The 18,435-nt window shown below is 43.4% G+C and overlaps 2 protein-coding genes and 1 long non-coding RNA gene across 3 annotated transcripts in view; all 3 read right to left on the bottom strand.

Moving 5' to 3' along the window:
• The window catches only part of LOC113011575 (NACHT, LRR and PYD domains-containing protein 12-like), a 374,200-nt gene that overhangs the window by 46,472 nt on the left and 309,293 nt on the right, over positions 1 to 18,435 (bottom strand). The gene's annotated exons all lie outside the window — the stretch shown is intronic.
• Positions 5,389 to 6,067, bottom strand: LOC145426145 (NACHT, LRR and PYD domains-containing protein 12-like). Its single transcript, XM_080299678.1, has 3 exons — positions 6,060 to 6,067; positions 5,876 to 5,952; positions 5,389 to 5,759 (listed from the first exon to the last, which is right to left on the bottom strand). The coding sequence occupies exons 1-3, from the start codon at positions 6,065 to 6,067 to the stop codon at positions 5,389 to 5,391; spliced, it is 456 nt and encodes a 151-aa protein (XP_080155804.1).
• Positions 8,757 to 10,155, bottom strand: LOC145425197 (uncharacterized). The gene is made up of 3 exons (XR_013905861.1): positions 9,886 to 10,155; positions 9,012 to 9,143; positions 8,757 to 8,901 (listed from the first exon to the last, which is right to left on the bottom strand). It is a non-coding gene; the product is annotated as an uncharacterized LOC145425197 (long non-coding RNA).

The following is an 18,435-nucleotide window of genomic DNA, read 5'->3' as shown; positions in this document are numbered from 1 at the left end:
TGCTGACTGACCTCAGAGTTTCAAGTCCACATCCTGGACTCTCCAGGAAACCACACAGATGCTTCACTCCTGAATCCTGCAGCTTGTTGTTGTAGCTCAGGTCCAGCTGTCTCAGATGGGAGGGGTTGGACTTCAGTGCTGCTGCCAGATAATCACAGCAGATCTCTGACAAACCACAGTTCATCAATCTGTATAAAGAATGAAAGATGTAAGTTTATTAGACAAAGTGTGAGCTTGAAATCATTCAGTGTTTCATCATCTGTTCAGAGCTGAAGAAGGTTCAGAATGGAGAAGTTTAGAAAATGGAAACTCCAAACAGCTGAAGCCAACAGGAAGCAGCTTCAAACAAACACAACAAGAGAAAAAACTCTGAATGTTTCACATTAAAGTCGTACATTTCTCATAAAAAACAGGACAAAGACTTGAAAAAGTCATGTTTTTCCTTCCAGGAACCACAAGGCTTCACTTTTAAAGGTGAAGTGTGAAAGAAATGGACATATTTGAAGTCCAACACCTTTTTCCAGTCACATTATTCAAGCAGACAAACTACAAGCTCATTTTCATTCCAACAAGTCATCTTCTGACCTGGACTAACAACACTGGTCTCTATGTGCAGCTGGCTGTGAGACCAGTGCTCAGGGAGCGTCTACAAAGTGCAACACTGAAAGAACATCACACACTCATTTGCTTCCATCATCCAACGTGAAGAGGAAACAGAGACGGCTCCCCTTCAAAGTAAAAGCTGCTCCTTTTGGATACAGTATCAAAGAAAGTCTACAGTATAACATAGAAAAGACAGAACAAAGTTTTGGTTGTTCTTAAATTGTGCAGAAATGAAACTACACTAAGCTCAATTATGTGACAGACATTTCATCCCATGTGAGTTTGGCCTCATCCTGGGCCGGCTTATCCAGCACACACTCTGACCACAGGCCCAGGGGCCACGCACAGCTGGGCTCCATCCAAGAGACAGGAAACAAACCAACACAATAATAAAAAGCACCATGTGATCTTCTTACATCTTCAAGACAAACATAGTAAAAACATGAGCATATTTGTTTCCTGATAAAATGATGTGACAGGTAGAACAGAGTAAAGTGGTGGTGTTACAGCCTTTCTCCCCTCTGCTGCCGAGGCTGTTAGTCTCTCCCAAACTCAGCTACAGGACTTCCAAATGAATGACAGCAGCAGAAGTGGCTTTACAAATGAAAGAGGAAGAGGAGAAAAAGAGGAGAGGGAGGCCACCCTGACCATCACTCCAGCTGAAAACATCACACTTCCATTAAAGTTGGTGAGAAAATGTTGAGCAGGATGAGCTGCTGGCTAATCTGGAGGCTGTAGCAGCAGCTCACAGTCACAGTGGATTTCCACTCATGAAAAAGCTCTGGCTGCTTCATTTCTCATCTCATATCAGAGACTTTAATGCTTCACTGAAGCTGTACTGTGATGCTTCCATATTCCAGTGAGGCCTCCATAATGATTTCAGCTGTTCTGTACACACACTGTGTGCCCTGTATGGCTCAAAGTCTCTGCAGCCTGTTTTTATCTGCTATCATCAGATCTTCATCATCCTCATTCACATCCCTCACACACTCTACAGCCTCATCAGCACTGACTTCATCTTCACTGACTGATGGAGCACAACATGAACCTGTGGAGGCTGAAACACTGTCCTGTCAAACATCTCCCCATCACCACTCCACTTCTGTCAGCCTTTAAATGAACCCTGCTCAAGTCTGTCACTTCTGTTTGGAGCCAAAAGGAAAAACTGTTGTTCAGTCGTTTGGAAAGACAACATTTCTGAAAGCACTCAAACTTCTTCACATTTGTCTTCAGACACATCCTGAACATTTGGGAACTAAAGAAAGTTTCAAACATCAATCAAAGACCTGAAATATAGAAAAACAACAACAGCCGCAGTCAGTGAACTCACCTCAGAGTCTCCAGTCCACAGTTTGGACTCTCCAGTCCAGCACACAGAAGTTTCATCCCGGAATCCTGGAGGTTGTAGTTTCCACTCATGTCCAGCTCTGTCAGATGGGAGGGGTTGGACTTCAGAGCTGAGGCCACAACTTCACAGTGAGACTCTGAGAGTCCACACTGAGTCAGTCTGTGATGATAGAAAATATAAAATGTGTTATTATAAAAGCAGAAAATCTGCATTATAAACACAGACTGAATGTATATGAAGACAAAACAGAGTGAGGTCATAATCTGATGAATCTGCTCTTCACATCTGTGCTTCAGCTCCTCTTATTGTGTTTGACATGACACAACGATTGAATCTCTCTCAGACCTGCAGACTTTTAATGAGAATCTTTGTTTGGCTTTAATCTGCAGATGAAGGAGGAAGATGGTGTCACATTTAGGCTTCCATAATGTCCACAGTCTGTCACTGAGATCTGATCCAGAGTCAGAGTGAAGACACACATTTGGACTGTTTCCTGTTTTGACTCCAGAACATTTTGAATGAGTTCAGCTCAGTGAAGAGTTCCAGCTGGAAAGATGATCTCTGTTTGCTACCTGCTGTCAGGTACGACTGTTCACGTCCACACACAGGAAAAACCTGCTGACTGTTACCAAACGGAGCAGAAATCTCATCACTGGACAATAATGATGAATGAACTCAGAGCTGCTGATATCAGATCTGATTTCAGGGGAACTAAACACAGAAATGATTGGCTCATTTTAGCTTTCTGAGCCATTATCTGCTGCTGTGTCGCTAGTTGGCAGAAAATGATTTGTATTCCTGTTCAGGGCTTCAGTGTTTATGAGTCCAGATCCAGGTGACAGCAAGTCAAAATGATGTTACCTGTCTGTGTCCAGCAGCAGCCTGTATTCACTTTGAATATTGTTATAACCTGACATGGATCAGTTTGTCTTTGATTGGTTTGTAAATGTCACTGTTTCCATTGGACCTGAGTGACGTACAAAGACAGAGAGGGAGAGAAAGGAGAGAGAGGATGGAGACAGCAAAGAGAGAGCAAACACAAACAGGTGAGAGTGGACAGGTGACCAAGGTCAGCAACCAATCAGAGAGCTTCTGTTTGACCCACAGTCACTGATGATGACTGCACATCACCAAGCAGTGTGTTACTCTGATATCAAATATGGATCCTGCTCTTATAATAATGATCATCAGATGATATTATTGTGTTATTTTTAGCTGAATACGATGTTTGTGTGATTATCAGTGAAAGAAGCAGTGAGGAGGATGGAGAGAGAGAGAGGACAGAGGGTGAAGTTAGAAACACTAAAAGGATTTTTCATGGATTTCATGGATGATTTGAGTGATTTCCAGCAGGACACTTAAACATGTCAGTGGACGTCCTAAAGAACATATTCACTGATATGAAACGTGTCATTGAACAGGATCAATATCAGTGGAAACATGGTGGAAACAGCTGTGACTGCATGGATGTGACACACTTCAAATCTGTTCTCCACTCTTGGATTTGGGATCCATGGAGCTGCTGCTGAGTCTGTACAATAAAGGAATGGTGTGGAAGGTTGCAGCGTACGGACACAAACACTTTGTGGTTACAACCTAAATCTCCCACAGTCTATAAAGCACTGATGACATCATGACGTCTGGCAAGCGCTGCCAGGAAGTTAGCTCGGGGATGTAAACAGCAGTCAAAAACACAGCAGTGACTTCCACCAGCAGAAAATAGGCACGACATTTCAGCAGCAACAACTAAACACTGAACTGAAGCTCTTTGATTAATGAGGACATGAAGTCAGACATCAGGAGCAGCAGCAGGAATGAGAGTGAATCCATGAGCTGCTATGACAACAGCGTTAGCTCACATATTTGACACATGTTCAGTCCAGATGTCAGCAGTGTCTTCTCACTCAGTTTGTCCCACTGTTGGCAGTAAGGGAGCACAGCTGGTTCACCTCTGAGCCCTCACTCTGAACCACTCATCAGTACATCACACTTTAATCACACTAAACCAGAGTCTTCCTCAGCACCTTCATCCTCACTCACCATGTTTATGCCACTAAACTCTATGTCTGTAGTTCTGTCTGTAGTCATAGGAGAAGCTCAGACGGCGACTGCTCTGGATATTTGTCACTGTGTTTAACATTAGACTTCATTTCACTACAAAGATAAAATACAAAAATAGATTCTTATTTCTGTCTTCTCTCTAACAGCAGCGTCTGAATGACCCACAGCAGCAGCAGCAGCAGCAGGTTTAAGAAACTCAAACTAATGAGAGTCATTTAGTACTGCGTATATCTAAAGAACTAAACTACTAATCTACACTAATTAATGATGTTAATGATCACATCTGGACTCACCCAGCCTTTCTGCAGTTCCTCACAGCTGGAATCAGTCTCCGTCGTCCCCGCTCTGATGTTTTGTACTTCTGCAGGTCCAACTCACCCAGAACCTCCTCTGACATCTGCAGCATGAAGGCCAGAGCTGAGCACTGGATGTCAGAGAGTTCCTTCTCTGATCTGTTCTCTGACTTCAGGAACTCTTGGATCTCCTGATGTACTGAGAGGTCGTTCATCTCCATCAGACAGTGGAAGATGTTGATGCTTCTGTCAGGAGAGATTTCATCACTGTTCATCTCCTTCAGGTTGTTGATGACTCTCTGGATGGTTTCTGGACTGATCTCTGTCTGACCCAGCAGACCTACTAAGAGTCTCTGGTTGGACTCCAGACAGAGGCCATGAAGGAAGCGAACAAACAGGTCCAGGTGGCCATTTTCACTCTGGAGGGATTTATACATGGCTCTGTTCAGGAAATCATCCAGAGATGATTTCCAATAAGTTTGTCCCAGAAGGTTCCTCAGCACCTTTGTCTTCCTGTTGGTGAAACAGTGGAACATGTAGACAGCAGCCAGAAACTCCTGAATGCTCAGATGAACAAAGCAGTAGACTGGTTTCTGGAAGATCACACACTCTCTTTTGAAGATCTCTGTACAAACTCCTGAGTACACCGAGGCCTCTGTCACATCCAGACCACACTGCTCCAGGTCTTCTTGGTAGAACATGATGTTTCCTTTCTCAAGATGTTCAAACGCCAGCCTCCCCAGCTTCAGAAGAACATCCCTGTCAGCCTCCGTCAGCTCCTGTGGACTCGTCTCACGTCCCTCATGGTACTTGTTCTTCTTCCTCTTTGTCTGAACCAGCAGGAAGTGTGAGTACATGTCAGTCAGGGTCTTGGGCAGCTCTCCTCTCTGCTCTGTAGTCAACATGTGCTCCAGAACTGTAGCAGTGATCCAGCAGAAGACTGGGATACTACACATGATGTGGAGGCTCCTGGATGTCTTCATGTGGGAGATGATTCTGCTGGACAGCTCTTCATCACTGAATCTCCTCCTGAAGTACTCCTCCTTCTGGGCGTCAGTGAAGCCTCGTACTTCTGTTAGCCTGTCAACACATGTAGGAGCCCTCTGCCCAGTCCAGAGTGAACTTCTGCACTGAGAAGGTTTTTCCAACACCAGCCACGCCGTTGGTCAGAACCACTCTGATGGGTCTCTGTTGGTCAGGTAAGGCTTTAAAGATGTCCTGGCACCTGATTGGAGCGTCATGGAGGGCGTCCATCTTGGAAGCTGTCTCCAGCTGCCTCACCTCATGTTGGGTATGAACCTCTTCACTCTGTCCCTCTGTGATGTAGAGCTCAGTGTAGATCCTGTTGAGGAGGGTTCTACTTCCTGTTTCATCACTTCCTTCAGTCACACGTTCACATCTCCTCCTCAGACTGATCTTATGTTCATCTAAAACCTCCTGCAGACCAACATCTGCTGAAAGAAAGAAAAACAATGAGACTAAAGAGAAAGAAAACTCTTCAATGTCTGAACAACAGAAGAAGTCCAGTTTTCAGAAATGAGTCCATCAGCAGACAGATGTTCAGTCTTACTTTGTACACAGCTGCTCTGACTGGCTATCTGCAGTCCAGCTCTGCTTCTGGATCTTTCTCCACACTGTGCAGAAGCTCTGATGGTGACACAGAAAAGTCAAAGTGGAGATACTTCTGTCCACCTTTGATTAGACTCATTTTAAAAAGGAAAACAAAGTTTTCAGTCATGTTCAGTCAGTCAAACACAGTCATGTTTCCAGTTCACTGACTTACATTTATTCCATGGACACTCACTCTAACCTGAACCACAGCTACAACCCAACATTGTTGAGGCCTCATCCCCTCCTTTCCTGACTGTAGAGGTTAAATATGCAACAACCAACAAATAAAAGAATTTGGTTCATTTCAAAGAAATTCAAGTAAAGTAACCGTAGTAAAGGAGTCAACATTGATGGTGGGATTATTTGAAAGATTTGCTTTAGTCACGTCACAGAAACATATAACAGAAACTCTTTCAGTGTTATTCATTAATAAATTAACAGATAAACTGTGAAGAAGAAAAAAACTGAGATTTAAAGGAGAGAGTGAGCTCTGGGATAAACTGCTCGCTTCACGTCCTTCTCAGCTCACAGACACTCATCCTCATATTTTCCTTTAACATTTGATGGTATAATTCATCTGAGTTTACACTTTATCTGCATAAATACAGAAAAACAGACCCAAACACTAGAAACCATCAGTTTCACCATGTAGAATATATTGTTGTTTCCTTGCTTTTAATTCAGAGAAAAACTCTGATTTGGATTTTCTCTGTTCTCTTTGCCACAGCCCATCCCAGCAGCAGCTGAAGCAGCTGACTGTCACAACACTGAATAACACTTTAGGAGGAATTTCAGAGGTCAGTAAAGCTCCAGTTTCAACATCAGTTAATTAATCAGGGATACCTGGAGCGGAGACATAGGAACAACGGAGCAATACAACGGGTGAATACAACGGACGACCTGACAAAGAAAGACTGAAAGCACACAGACTAAATGGACACAGGAGGACAATGAGGGAAGTGGCAACACATGGGCCCAGCTGACACATGAACATAATTACGTCACAGGGGGAGAGTAACTGAACATGATGAACACAGACACACCAGACCTCTTCACAATAAAACAGGAAACACAGTGAGATATAGACATGACAACCTGAACTGAACAACATAAGCCACATACATGAAATACATGAAAAGCAGGGGAGACTTATCATAGTGGAAACACGAGGGGAAAATAACTAGAAACATCTAGGCATGATAGACTAAACATAGTGGGAACACGAGGGGTAAAAATGAACTGGAAACAACTAGGCATGATAACGATGAACTTAGGAAACCTGAAGGCTACACAAACTAAACACAAAACGTTGGGTCAGCAGACCCAGGATCATGACACTTTACTGTTAAAGAGTTTTCATGTTTCTGTAATCCACCAGTGTGCTCATGCTTTTTTAAGTGAAAAGAGATTTTTAATGATCAAATATAATTATGTTTGTTATTTGTGGATTTTAAATGTCCTTGACAGAGACAGATGATAATCATTATCCTGCACTGTGGTTTCAGGTTTGGTCGAGCTAGCACAAAGAATGGCTATGTTGAACTTCCTCCTGGGATCCACACTAAGAAGTGAGTCCAACATTAGCAGGGTCTCTTTCCTTTATCTGGATTCACTTTAGCATTCACAGTCACGTGAAGCTTGTTATTAACTCGATAAGTCAACCCAGGGTTTCAGCTGAGCGCTCACATGAAACACATGGTGTTGGCAGCATCTGATCAATCATATTCATGGAGACGTGTATCAGCAACAGAGCAGCTGAGTTTGCAGAAGGAAGTCAAACTAAACCACAGGAACAATATGAGGAGATTACACACATAATAAAATACTAGCAGTAACACAGCTGCTGCAGACAAATCAGTCGTGTGATCGTGTGTGAGAGGAGAAGGACTGTAAAGGAGTTTGGTGTTAAAAGCTCTGTATGAATGTGGGAGACTTTGAAGGGCTTTAAAAAGGCCAATATACAATAAAAGGCAGAAAAACTGCTGATTGTGAAAGTCACCAGACTTATCAGACCTCTGTGATTAAGACCTGTAAGAACACCTATTTGTACTTGTTGGCATTATATCAAACACACACGTATATTAAGCCTTTGTTTGAACTCTGGTTGAATTTGTTACTTTCAGACTGTGAAACATCACAGAGGCTGCAGATCTTTTATTCACCTGGAAAATTACTTTAAATGTTAGATGGAAAATGTATTGCTCAGTTTAACCAAAGTAAGAACAAGAATCCATAAACCTTCATAAAGACAAACATCTCCCAGAACATTGAGCTGCTGAAGTGTCACTGAAGGGAAAAACTATTTGTCCTCCTCCATCCAGCAACACCTGAAACACCTGAGTGGAAGCTCCTCCCTACACTGTGTTTGAAGCAAAGCACAAAGGAGACACCTGCTGGAGCAGCTGGAGTCCTACAGACACTCAGCCTCTTCACTACACAAACACCTCCTACAACATCCACTCTTTCCACTCTGACTGCTGTGTTTGTGGAAACACTCCAACACACACCGCTTCACATACCAACATAGAAATGTGTGAAAAAGAGCTGAGCTGATATTAAACATGAGGATTTATTCAAAAATACAGAGTCAGGAACAACATCTAGGCACACATTACCTCTCAGCAGCAGAAGAACATCCTTTAAAGTCATCACCAACATCCTTCGACTTGTTGCTCTTTAAGGAAACACAGCTGGGTTCAGGTCCAGGAGATTCTGGCCTCTTATTGATCCTAAAAGAAAAAGAATAAATGTAACAGCTTCATGAGACAGGAAGGAAAAACTGGAAATAATAAATTAAAGACATGATGAACAATCTCATAAAAATAATGTACTTACTCTTTGTCACATAACAGAGTTTTGTTAAAGTTTACAGCGATATCCTTCGAGTCGTTGCTCTTTAAGGAAACACAGCTGGGTTCAGGTCCAGGTTCTGGATTAGTTTCAGGGTTATGTCCAGCTGAGCCTGGTACGCCCCACAGCTCTGGGCTTTAAAACAACACACAGAGGTATGAGTGTGAATAATGATGGAGCAGTGATGTGAGTGCTGAGCTGTGACATGGAGAAGAGTCATGAACAGTTAGAGATGGTCATCTCACCTCTGAGCTTTGGTCTGGCTCTCATGTTCCCCACACAGAGTGCTTTTAGAGGGAGGGACTCCCTCCTCTCTGTCCTCACACTGATCCATGCTGCTCAATTCACATCAGCTCACACACACTTTCTACCTTCACCTGCAGAGGAAACACAAATCATTCATGTGCACATAAACCAAAATCCTCCTTTCCATCATGTGTGCTGTCCAAATATCAGCTGAATGCAGTCAGACAGCAGTGTGAGGCACAGGAAGCTGCCATCAGCTGCTCTACTTCTACTATCAGTCCACTACATGGAGCCATGAAGCACACATGATGCATTCACTGACACACACTGATTCACTGTGACTGGAAGTTTAAGTACATTAAGCCTCCACTCATCTACATTGTGCTTACAACCCACTGCCCCCCATCTCCCACCCCCATCAACCTCCTGGGGCCAGGAATGATTGGAACTGAATTGGAAACGGGCGTAATCAAACATAAATCTGCTATTCTTATCCAACCCGTCTGCCTGGACACAGTTTGCTGACCGATCATGGAGCCTATGATTCGCTTGGACAACAACTTCATGAATGTGGAAATGAAACTGAGTGTCAGCTGAGTGTCGAGCAGAAGAGGAATCAGAGAAAAGTGACAGAGCTGCTGACTTTACAAAGAAAACTAAAACCATGTTGAAGAGATTAAACAGATAATACAATCTAACAGCAACACAGCTGCTGCAGACAAAACACATGTATGAGTGTGTGACAGGAAAAGCACTGAACAGAAGTTTACTATTAAAAATGCAGCATGTTGTAAAAAGTTTGGTCAGTGAGACTGAAAAATGGCTGCATGAGTTACTATTGTGAACAAACCCCTATAAGAACCCTGATATTACCTGAATAAGATCACATCCTGATACGTAGTGCAGACCTTGGTAAGAGATACGGTCCAACTGGAATATAAACCTTTGGTGTGTTTAATCCAGTCAGTCTCTGAGTAACTGCACTCCTCTGCTTTCTGTTGGAAGAGAAACGAAAGTTTGTAGCACGATCCTTTTCCTCAGAGGCCTGTGTTGAATTTATATTACATCTAAGATAAAAAATAATTCACAAAGTCTGCTCTGTCCTCCTGTCCTCCCTGCAGTCTCTGTGAGCTCCGCAGAGTGATTATAAAGACCTGGAGCTCAGAGTTTCTCCAACACCGTGGTCAAGTGTGAGCCACGCCTGCCATCCGTTATCTGCCAAACTTGAGCTTCAACGCTAAGTTTTACGGTAGTGCTGCTTCTTATCCCTTTTTGCTGATCACACACATAACAACACACATGATTTTCAGGAAGTTAACAGAAATAAAGCCACAGTGTCATTTGTTTTTCACTCAAGTTGTCTTTTCTTCTTAATTTTTCTGGTAATGCTTCTTCATTCATGATTCATTCAAATCTAAAATATAGTGGGGCAAAAAAGTATTTAGTCAGCCACCGATTGTGCAAGTTCCCCCACCTAAAATGATGACAGAGGTCAGTAATTTGCACCAGAGGTACACTTCAACTGTGAGAGACAGAATGTGAAAAAAAATCCATGAATTCACATGGTAGGATTTGTAAAGAATTTATTCGTAAATCAGGGTGGAAAATAAGTATTTTGTCATTCTGATTAAGATTTTCTAGTTCTGAGGTTTTGCTTTCTTTGTTCCCTCTGTACTGTGTTAGTATTGTGTCTCTGTGTTCACTTCCTGTTTTATTTCGACAGTACCATGTCCTATGTTAGTGTGTCTACTTTTGCTTCCCCTTGTCTGGTTATGTCCAATGAATCCTGCTGTGTCTCCTTTTTCTCATTCCCTGATGGCTCTTTTGTGTATATGAGCCCTTTGTTTTCTCCTGCTTGTTGCTGGTTCGTCTGTGTTGTCTCCCCGTGTCTCCGTTTAAGGTTTCAGGTTAGTTTTGTAGTTTTTTCAGTAGAGGTTATCTTAGCTTCTGCACAGGCCATCTCCACTGCACTTCACCGTTTCAATAAAGCTCACTCACTTCACAGCAGTGTCGGCATCTTGGGTCCTTTATTAAATTCAACATGGCTCGCCCCGCTAGCCGTGACATATGATGTGAAAACAATATCCAAAAAACATGAGGGACAAACAGGGAATAGTTTTAAGGTGCAGGGCCAACAAACTGAGTCTAGCCATGAACTCAGAGTTGATTGAATTAGCATTTTGAATTGGCTGATCTGAGTTACTTCAATCAAGTCTATGTTCACTTTGAGTTAAGACTAGGGATGGGTATCGAAACCCGGTTCTTGTTGAGAACCGGTTCCCACTGTTTCAATTCCTTGGAATTGTTTGCCATTTTTGCAAACGATTCCCTTATCGATTCCAGTCGCCCCGAATGACGTCACCACGTTGCGGAGCATCATTTACCCGGCAGGAAACACGGTACCTAAGCGGCTCAAACGCTCAAAAGTTTGATTATACTTTACGAGAACGGATGACAACAGGGTAACTTGCAATACTTGCAAAGTAGATATTTCATTTAAGGGAGGAAACACTGCGAATATGCAAAAGCATTTGCTCACAAAACACGCGATGACCTTAAATGAATGTCGTGTTTTTAATTCCGCTCCGGACTCGTGAATCTCAACCCAGCAGCAGCGGTAACGTTTGCACGTCCTCTCCCGTTAATGCAGCAGATAAATAATCAACTAACAGTGCATATTATGTTAGCGCGATCTGCCTTATCTGCCATTACTGCCATTACTGTGCGTTTAGGTGACCATGATGAGAGAGACAGAGTCTGGCTGGCGCTCGCTGGCAGTTCTCGCTGCAGTCTACCGGTAGCGTCTCCTTTCAGGCCAGGACAGACGAATGTCACCGAGCAGTGACTCAGTTTGTGGTCAAAGGCTTGCACCCATTTGCCACAGCAGATGCCCCCGATTTCACTTTGGTAAGTGAATGTGTTTAATTGTAGGCAGGGACATTACTGGATATTCTTGTGTAATTGCTACAGAATAATTTATGTTACACTTTGTTATTGCTACAGGAGAATATTTATTTTATTATTTTACATTTACATTTTTTTTCCTGGGGACCCTGTGACACCCATTTAAGAGCCGTAGGCTGTGGATCTCTTAAGATTTCACTGTTGGGTTTGTAAGGCCATGTTACTCCTAAATTTCTATCTTGTTCAAAGAGAAGATATAAAACAAACTTCTAAGCTAATCAACCTTAGTGTTTTCCTTTTTTAAACATAAGAATCGATAAAGAATCGGATCGTTAAACAGAATCGAAAATGGAATTGGAATCGTTAAAATCGTATCAATACCCATCCCTAGTTAAGATTATACGTGATTAATGAAAAAGAAAAAAGCCGTCATCAGCAACTGATTCTGATTTAGCAGGTTTTCAAATCTAAATGGTACCCATCCCTAGCTGGCTGTAGTTAAACCTTTACTTAAAAAGCATCCCTAGACCCAGAGGTGGGTAATAATGAGTTAAATTTACTCCGTTACATTTACTTGAGTAAGTTTTTGAAAAAAAATGTACTTTTAAAGTACCTTTTGGTACTTTAATGTCACACATGTTAATGTTAGCCATTTAAATATTAGCAGTTAGCTGAGGCCACAAGAAGAAGAGGCCCTAGAAGAACAATGGATGATAAGATTAGATTTTCAAGACTAGGCAGAGACGTGTTTTCCTTTACTGTCTCTTACAGAGGAGGGAGCAGATACCAGACGAGGTCTGGTATATGAATAATACTGGTATATGAATAATACTGGTATATGAATACATACAATGAATACATTGCAAAGTATTCACTGGGCAGCACGTAGTATGTAGATCATTGAAGGAAGAAAGTAATGAATTTGTGCACAAAGCAGATGAAACAGTGTGTGTGACTGTGTCTGACGTCACTGTGTGTGTGAGCCACAGAGAGGTGTGAAAGACAAACATCCAAACTCAGCCTGCAGTTCTGTTCTGTGATTCTATATTTGACTATCCATTGAGTTTGGTGTGCACTTCTGCTTTGTTCAGATGCAGGAGGTAGAGCTGGTCACCTACTGATTGGAAGGTTGATGGTTCGATCCCAGGCTCCTCCAACCTGTGTGTCAAGTATCTTAGGCAAGATACTAACCCCAACTTGCTCTCTGATGGATCCATCGGAGTGCGAATGCACTTAGAAAACACTGAGTACAGATACAGTTGTTGCTCCTCCTCCACATGCTTACCTGCCACAGTTTAACTCCGCCTCTCAGACAGTCATGTCACCTGATCTGCATGTTTTGTTGTACGATGACGTCATCTTGACGTTGACGAGGAGGGCGAGAAAAACTAGTTTTGTCCTGCAGATGGCGATCTTGCACCGTGTTCAGAGAGCCGACACTTTGATGGTGCTTGTCTACTCAACTTACTTTTAGCATGCGTTGGACTCTATATGAGCAGCTTCCACTCTGGTTTCACTGTTAAATACACTTGTTTGATTTCACGTGTAAAAGTTGGAAAATAAAGATTAAATTATTTGTTGGTACATTTTTTGCTTCATTTGAGGAATGAACTGTTAAGGTGGAGAAATGAATCAGGTTAAAATAGTGGTGCTTTAAATCAGTGCAGATGTATAATGTAATTTAACATGTTGATAATGGTTGTAGTGGGCTTGTAATGTAAATGTGTTCTGATTAAATGTGACATTAATGGTGATGCTGCATAAAACCTGATAAAACAGTTCTATTAGTGGGTCTGTGTGATCAGCATCAGTGGGTTAAGGTGAGGCCTTGACTAGTAGAACGTCATGTTGGTGTATGACAACACATGAGCCAACATCAGACTCCAAGCGCTACGATGCTCAAGATCAGAAGATCCAGTGTGACATCAGCGTTACCTGGCAACAGCAGCCCTCATCTGACTTTATTGGAGGATATTTACACCAGCAACACTGTTTAGTTTGATATGACGGATTAACAACATGCTGTGATATCCAGTTCATCTGTAATAGATACTGGATCTAATCAGTCAGCAGATATTTGATCACCTTATTTATAACTATACTAGAAACAAACACAACTGTGTTGGTGATTCATGCAAACTTGCATATCAGCCTTTTAAGGTTTTGTAGTATTGAGAACAAAGAGGTTGTGTTAGGGCTGAAAAGCCCGACTTGTTCTCCTCTGCAGGTCATCAAATGCACCACAGAAGTTTGTATTTGCAGAAGCCTGTATATGTTTGATGGCTTTATTATTCTCTGTTCAAAGACAATAAATGTGAAAAATGTCTCATGTAGTATCAGCGTCATTTAAAAATGACTGCAAACATTTAGAGAACATGTGCTGCTGTTTGTCCTACATGTCCAACACTGAACTAACCCTGAAAACGTGATGGCAGGTGGCAGATTGGAGTTCACATGAAATATCGGCTGCATGAAGACTGGAAAATATAGATGATAAAAATATGCAGCCAAACATTTGTGGACATGGATAAACTATCTGATCCAAAAAGCAGGAAGTGACACAGCTAGAAAATGAAAGTGTGTAACAGCTGAAGTCAAATGTAATGCAGAGTTGAATCTGCACTTGGATCCATCTGTGAAAGGTCCACATGTAGGGATCACATGAGTCCTGATGTTTGTCAGTCCAGCTTGAAAACTCCATCTACTGTGGGCTACATATACTGGGCTGGTAGCTCCATAGTGCTGGAAAGAAACTATTCAATGTGCATATTTTAAAATCAGAGGCTCTTCTAACACAGGAGCCATGTTGAGTTTAGATTCCAGCCGACCACCGGCAGTCTGAAATGGAATGAAGCCCATTGACAGCGAGCAGGTCTAAACAGGAATGGAACGCATCCATGGATAATACACCACTTTATTTGAAGACATCTGTAGCACTGCCTCAGTTCTGGATGTTTCCACAGACTCCTCTGGCCTCTGTGCACCTAAAGAAAAGGTCAAAGGTCAGCAGCACATGTAGTTGGGATAAGTTTTCAGTGGCAATGCTCTCCATTTGTCCCATATGTGTTTACCTTTTCTTGCACATTGTACACATTATTCTGTTTCTATGTATAGAGCTATGATTTGCTATTTGTCAAGTAACATTGCTTCACTCAGTATCCCGGGTTTGTTTGTGTAAGCGTTCTGTTGCCGGCAAATCAAGCAAATCAATTCCGCCCCCTGAGTTTGATGGGTGAGGCTGACAGATAAAATTATTTCAAGATGAGAGCCAGGCGCCAGGACTGCCAAAATGAAATAAATAAATATATCATTAAATAATTAATTAAACGTGTCAATAATTAATTAAATGTGTCAATATTTAATTAATTACATGTGTCATAACTATTTATTTAATTAATTAATTCCAATTTTAATTAATTATTGACACATTTAATTAATTATTTAATGGTGTATTTAATTAATTCATTATGGCAGTCCTGGCGTTCCATACATTTAACCTTCAGTTACTCTTTATATAGTTAGGTAGGAGTCAGACCATGTTTCTTTTTAGCTGAAAAACATTACACCAGGTAACCTGCAGTGTTGAAAATGTGTTTTCTGACGATGTTTGCTACCCTACAATCCGTCCTGCTCTGTAGTAAAATCAGCGAGATTTGACCGTCCTGTTGCTCCCATTGAAATGCATACAGCCTATTTAAAAGCTAAAACTTAAAATTGTCCGTAGCCTGCTGTTGTTACCACTGTCCTGTTTGAAATGGATACTTACTAGCTAACTGACTAGATCAGAATCAGAATCAGAAAGGGTTTTATTGCCAAATGTTGAGCAGGTTTACAACATTAGGAAATTGCTGCGGTGCTTCAGTGCAAACATACTGTCATAAATTACGCTTAAATAGACATGAAAATAAAAATAAGAATAAGAATTAAAAGTGCTACGTAGAAAGATATATACATGAGTGCAGGTGGTGATTAGTGCAAACATGGAATGATGCAGTGAACACAGCGTAGGGTCATGTGTTAGTGGTGGGAACAGTCATACGGTTATTGTTCATGTGTCCAACAGCAGAGGGGAAGAAACTGTTCTTATGGCGAGAGGTTCTGGTGCGAATGGACCGGAGCCTCCTGCCTGAGGGGAGCAGGTCAAACAGACTGTGTCCAGGGTGAGAAGGGTCAGCTGAGATCCGAGCTGCACGCCCCAGTGTCCTGGAGTGTACCACACAGTGATGGAGGAGGTGAGGATGGACTCGATGATTGCAGTGTAGAATTGCATCATCGTCCGTGTTGGCAGGTTGAATTTCTTCAGCTGCCTCAGGAAGTACATCCTCTGCTGGGCTTTCTTAATGACGGAGGTGATTGTGGGCTCCCACTTCAGGTCCTGGGTGATGGTGGTACCCAGGAAGCGGAATGAGTCCACAGAGGTGATGGGGGTGTCAGACAGGATGATGGGGGGGAGTGGAGCTGTGTGCTTCCTGAAGTCCACAATAATCTCCACTGTCTTCTGGGCATTCAGCACCAGGTTGTTGTGGCTGCACCAGGACACCAGACGTTCAACCTCCCTCCTGTAACCAGACTCATCCCCGTCCGAGATGAGTCCAATAACGGTGGTGTCATCTGCAAACTTGATTAGCTTGACAGACTGGTGGGTGGAGGTGCAGCAGTTGGTGTACAGGGAGAAGAGCAGAGGAGAAAGAACACAGCCCTGAGGGGAGCCGGTGCTGATGGTCCGGGAGTCCGAGACATTCTTTCCCAGCCTCACATGCTGCTTCCTGTCCGACAGGAAGTCAGTGATCCACTGGCAGATGGGATCAGGCACATTCATCTGGGAAAGCTTGCCTCGGAGATGGTCTGGAAGGATGGTGTTGAAGGCAGAGCTGAAGTCCACAAACAGGATCCTGGCGTAGGTTCCTGGGGAGTCCAGATGCTGCAGGATGAAGTGTAGGGCCATGTTGATGGCGTCATCTACAGACCTGTTGGCTCTGTATGCAAACTGCAGGGGGTCCAGGAGGGGGGCCGTGAGGGTCTTGAGATGGGAGAGAACTAGGCGCTCAAATGACTTCATGACCACAAATGTCAGAGGTCTGTAGTCATTTAGTCCAGTGATCCTAGGTTTCTTGGGGACAGGGATTATGGTAGAGGACTTGAAGCAGGCAGGCACATGACATGCCTGCAGTGAGGAGTTAAAAATGCCAGAAAACACTGGGGCCAGCTCGTTTGCACAGTGTCTGAGGGTGGCAGGAGACACACCGTCTGGGCCGGGAGCTTTTCGAGCATTCAGACTCTTAAACTGCTTCCTCACACCTGCTTCATGAATATGAAGAGTTGTGGTGGGACGAAGTGGTGTGAAATCCTCTTTTGTGTGGGGTGAGGAGGGGGGTGTTGTAGGTGAAGTGTTTGAATGTGGTGATGGCTCTATGGAGGGGGGAGAGGTGGGGGAATGAATGTCCAAAGTGCCTCTATTGTTGGGGCCGTTGGAGGTGTGAAGGCTGCCTGATGGCTCGTCAAAACGGCAGTAAGTCGTTGAGGGTGTTGGCCAAGAGCAAGTCATCAGTGGAGTGGGGGGTTTTAGGCTTGTAGTTGGTGATATTCCTAAAACCTTTCCACACAGAGGCCGAGTCATTCTCTGAGATCTGCTGCTGCATCTTCTCAGAGTGCTGATGTTTAGCAATGTCCACTTCTTTAGTGAACCTGTACTTGGCCTCTCTATAGCAGTCCCTGTCTCCGCTTCTGAACGCCTTTCTCTTTTCCAGCCACAGCTTTTTGAGTTTAGGAGTAAACCAGGGTTTGTCATTGTTATAACTCACCCTGGTGCGTGATGGCACAATGCTGTCCTCACAGAAGTGGATATAGGAGGTGACAGTGTCCGTAAACTCGTCCAAGCTGTTAGAAGCAGCCTTCATTGTGTCCCAGTCTGTAGACTCCAAACACGTGCGAAGCTCCTCCACAGCCTCGTTGCTCCACAGTTTTTTAGTCCTCACGACAGGTTTGGAGAGCTTCAGCCTCTGTCTGTACGCGGGGATCAGGTGGATCATGACGTGGTCAGAAAGTCCGAGTGAAGCGCGGGGCACCGTGCGATAGGCCCCGCTGATCGTGCCGTAACAGTGGTCTAATGTCCTCTCCTCTCTGGTCGGGCATTTAATATACTGCTTGTATTTGGGAAGCTCATGGCTCAGATTGGCTTTGTTAAAGTCCCCAAGAGCAATATTGAGAGAGTCCGGGAATGTCCGCTCCATGTGCAGTATCTGCTCCGCGAGTGCGCACTGAGCTGCCTGCGCATCTGCATCTGGCGGGATGTAAACAGCGGCCAGGATGAATGAAGCAAACTCCCGCGGAGAATAAAACGGTTTGCAGTAAATAAAAAAGTATTCCAGAGAGGAAGAGCAGTGCTGAGCAATCACTGTTACATCTGTGCACCAGCCACTATTGATGTAGAAGCAGACACCTCCACCTTTGGTCTTACCAGAGAGAGAGGCCTGCCGGTCCGCGCGAAGCCCTCCAGCTTGAGCGCCCAGTCCGGGATGT

Source organism: Astatotilapia calliptera, chromosome 3 (assembly GCF_964374335.1).
Source record: "Astatotilapia calliptera chromosome 3, fAstCal68.1, whole genome shotgun sequence".
NCBI lineage: Eukaryota > Metazoa > Chordata > Actinopteri > Cichliformes > Cichlidae > Astatotilapia > Astatotilapia calliptera.
The sequence above is the reverse complement of the archived record's forward strand: the minus strand, read 5'-3'. Positions and strand labels throughout refer to the sequence as shown.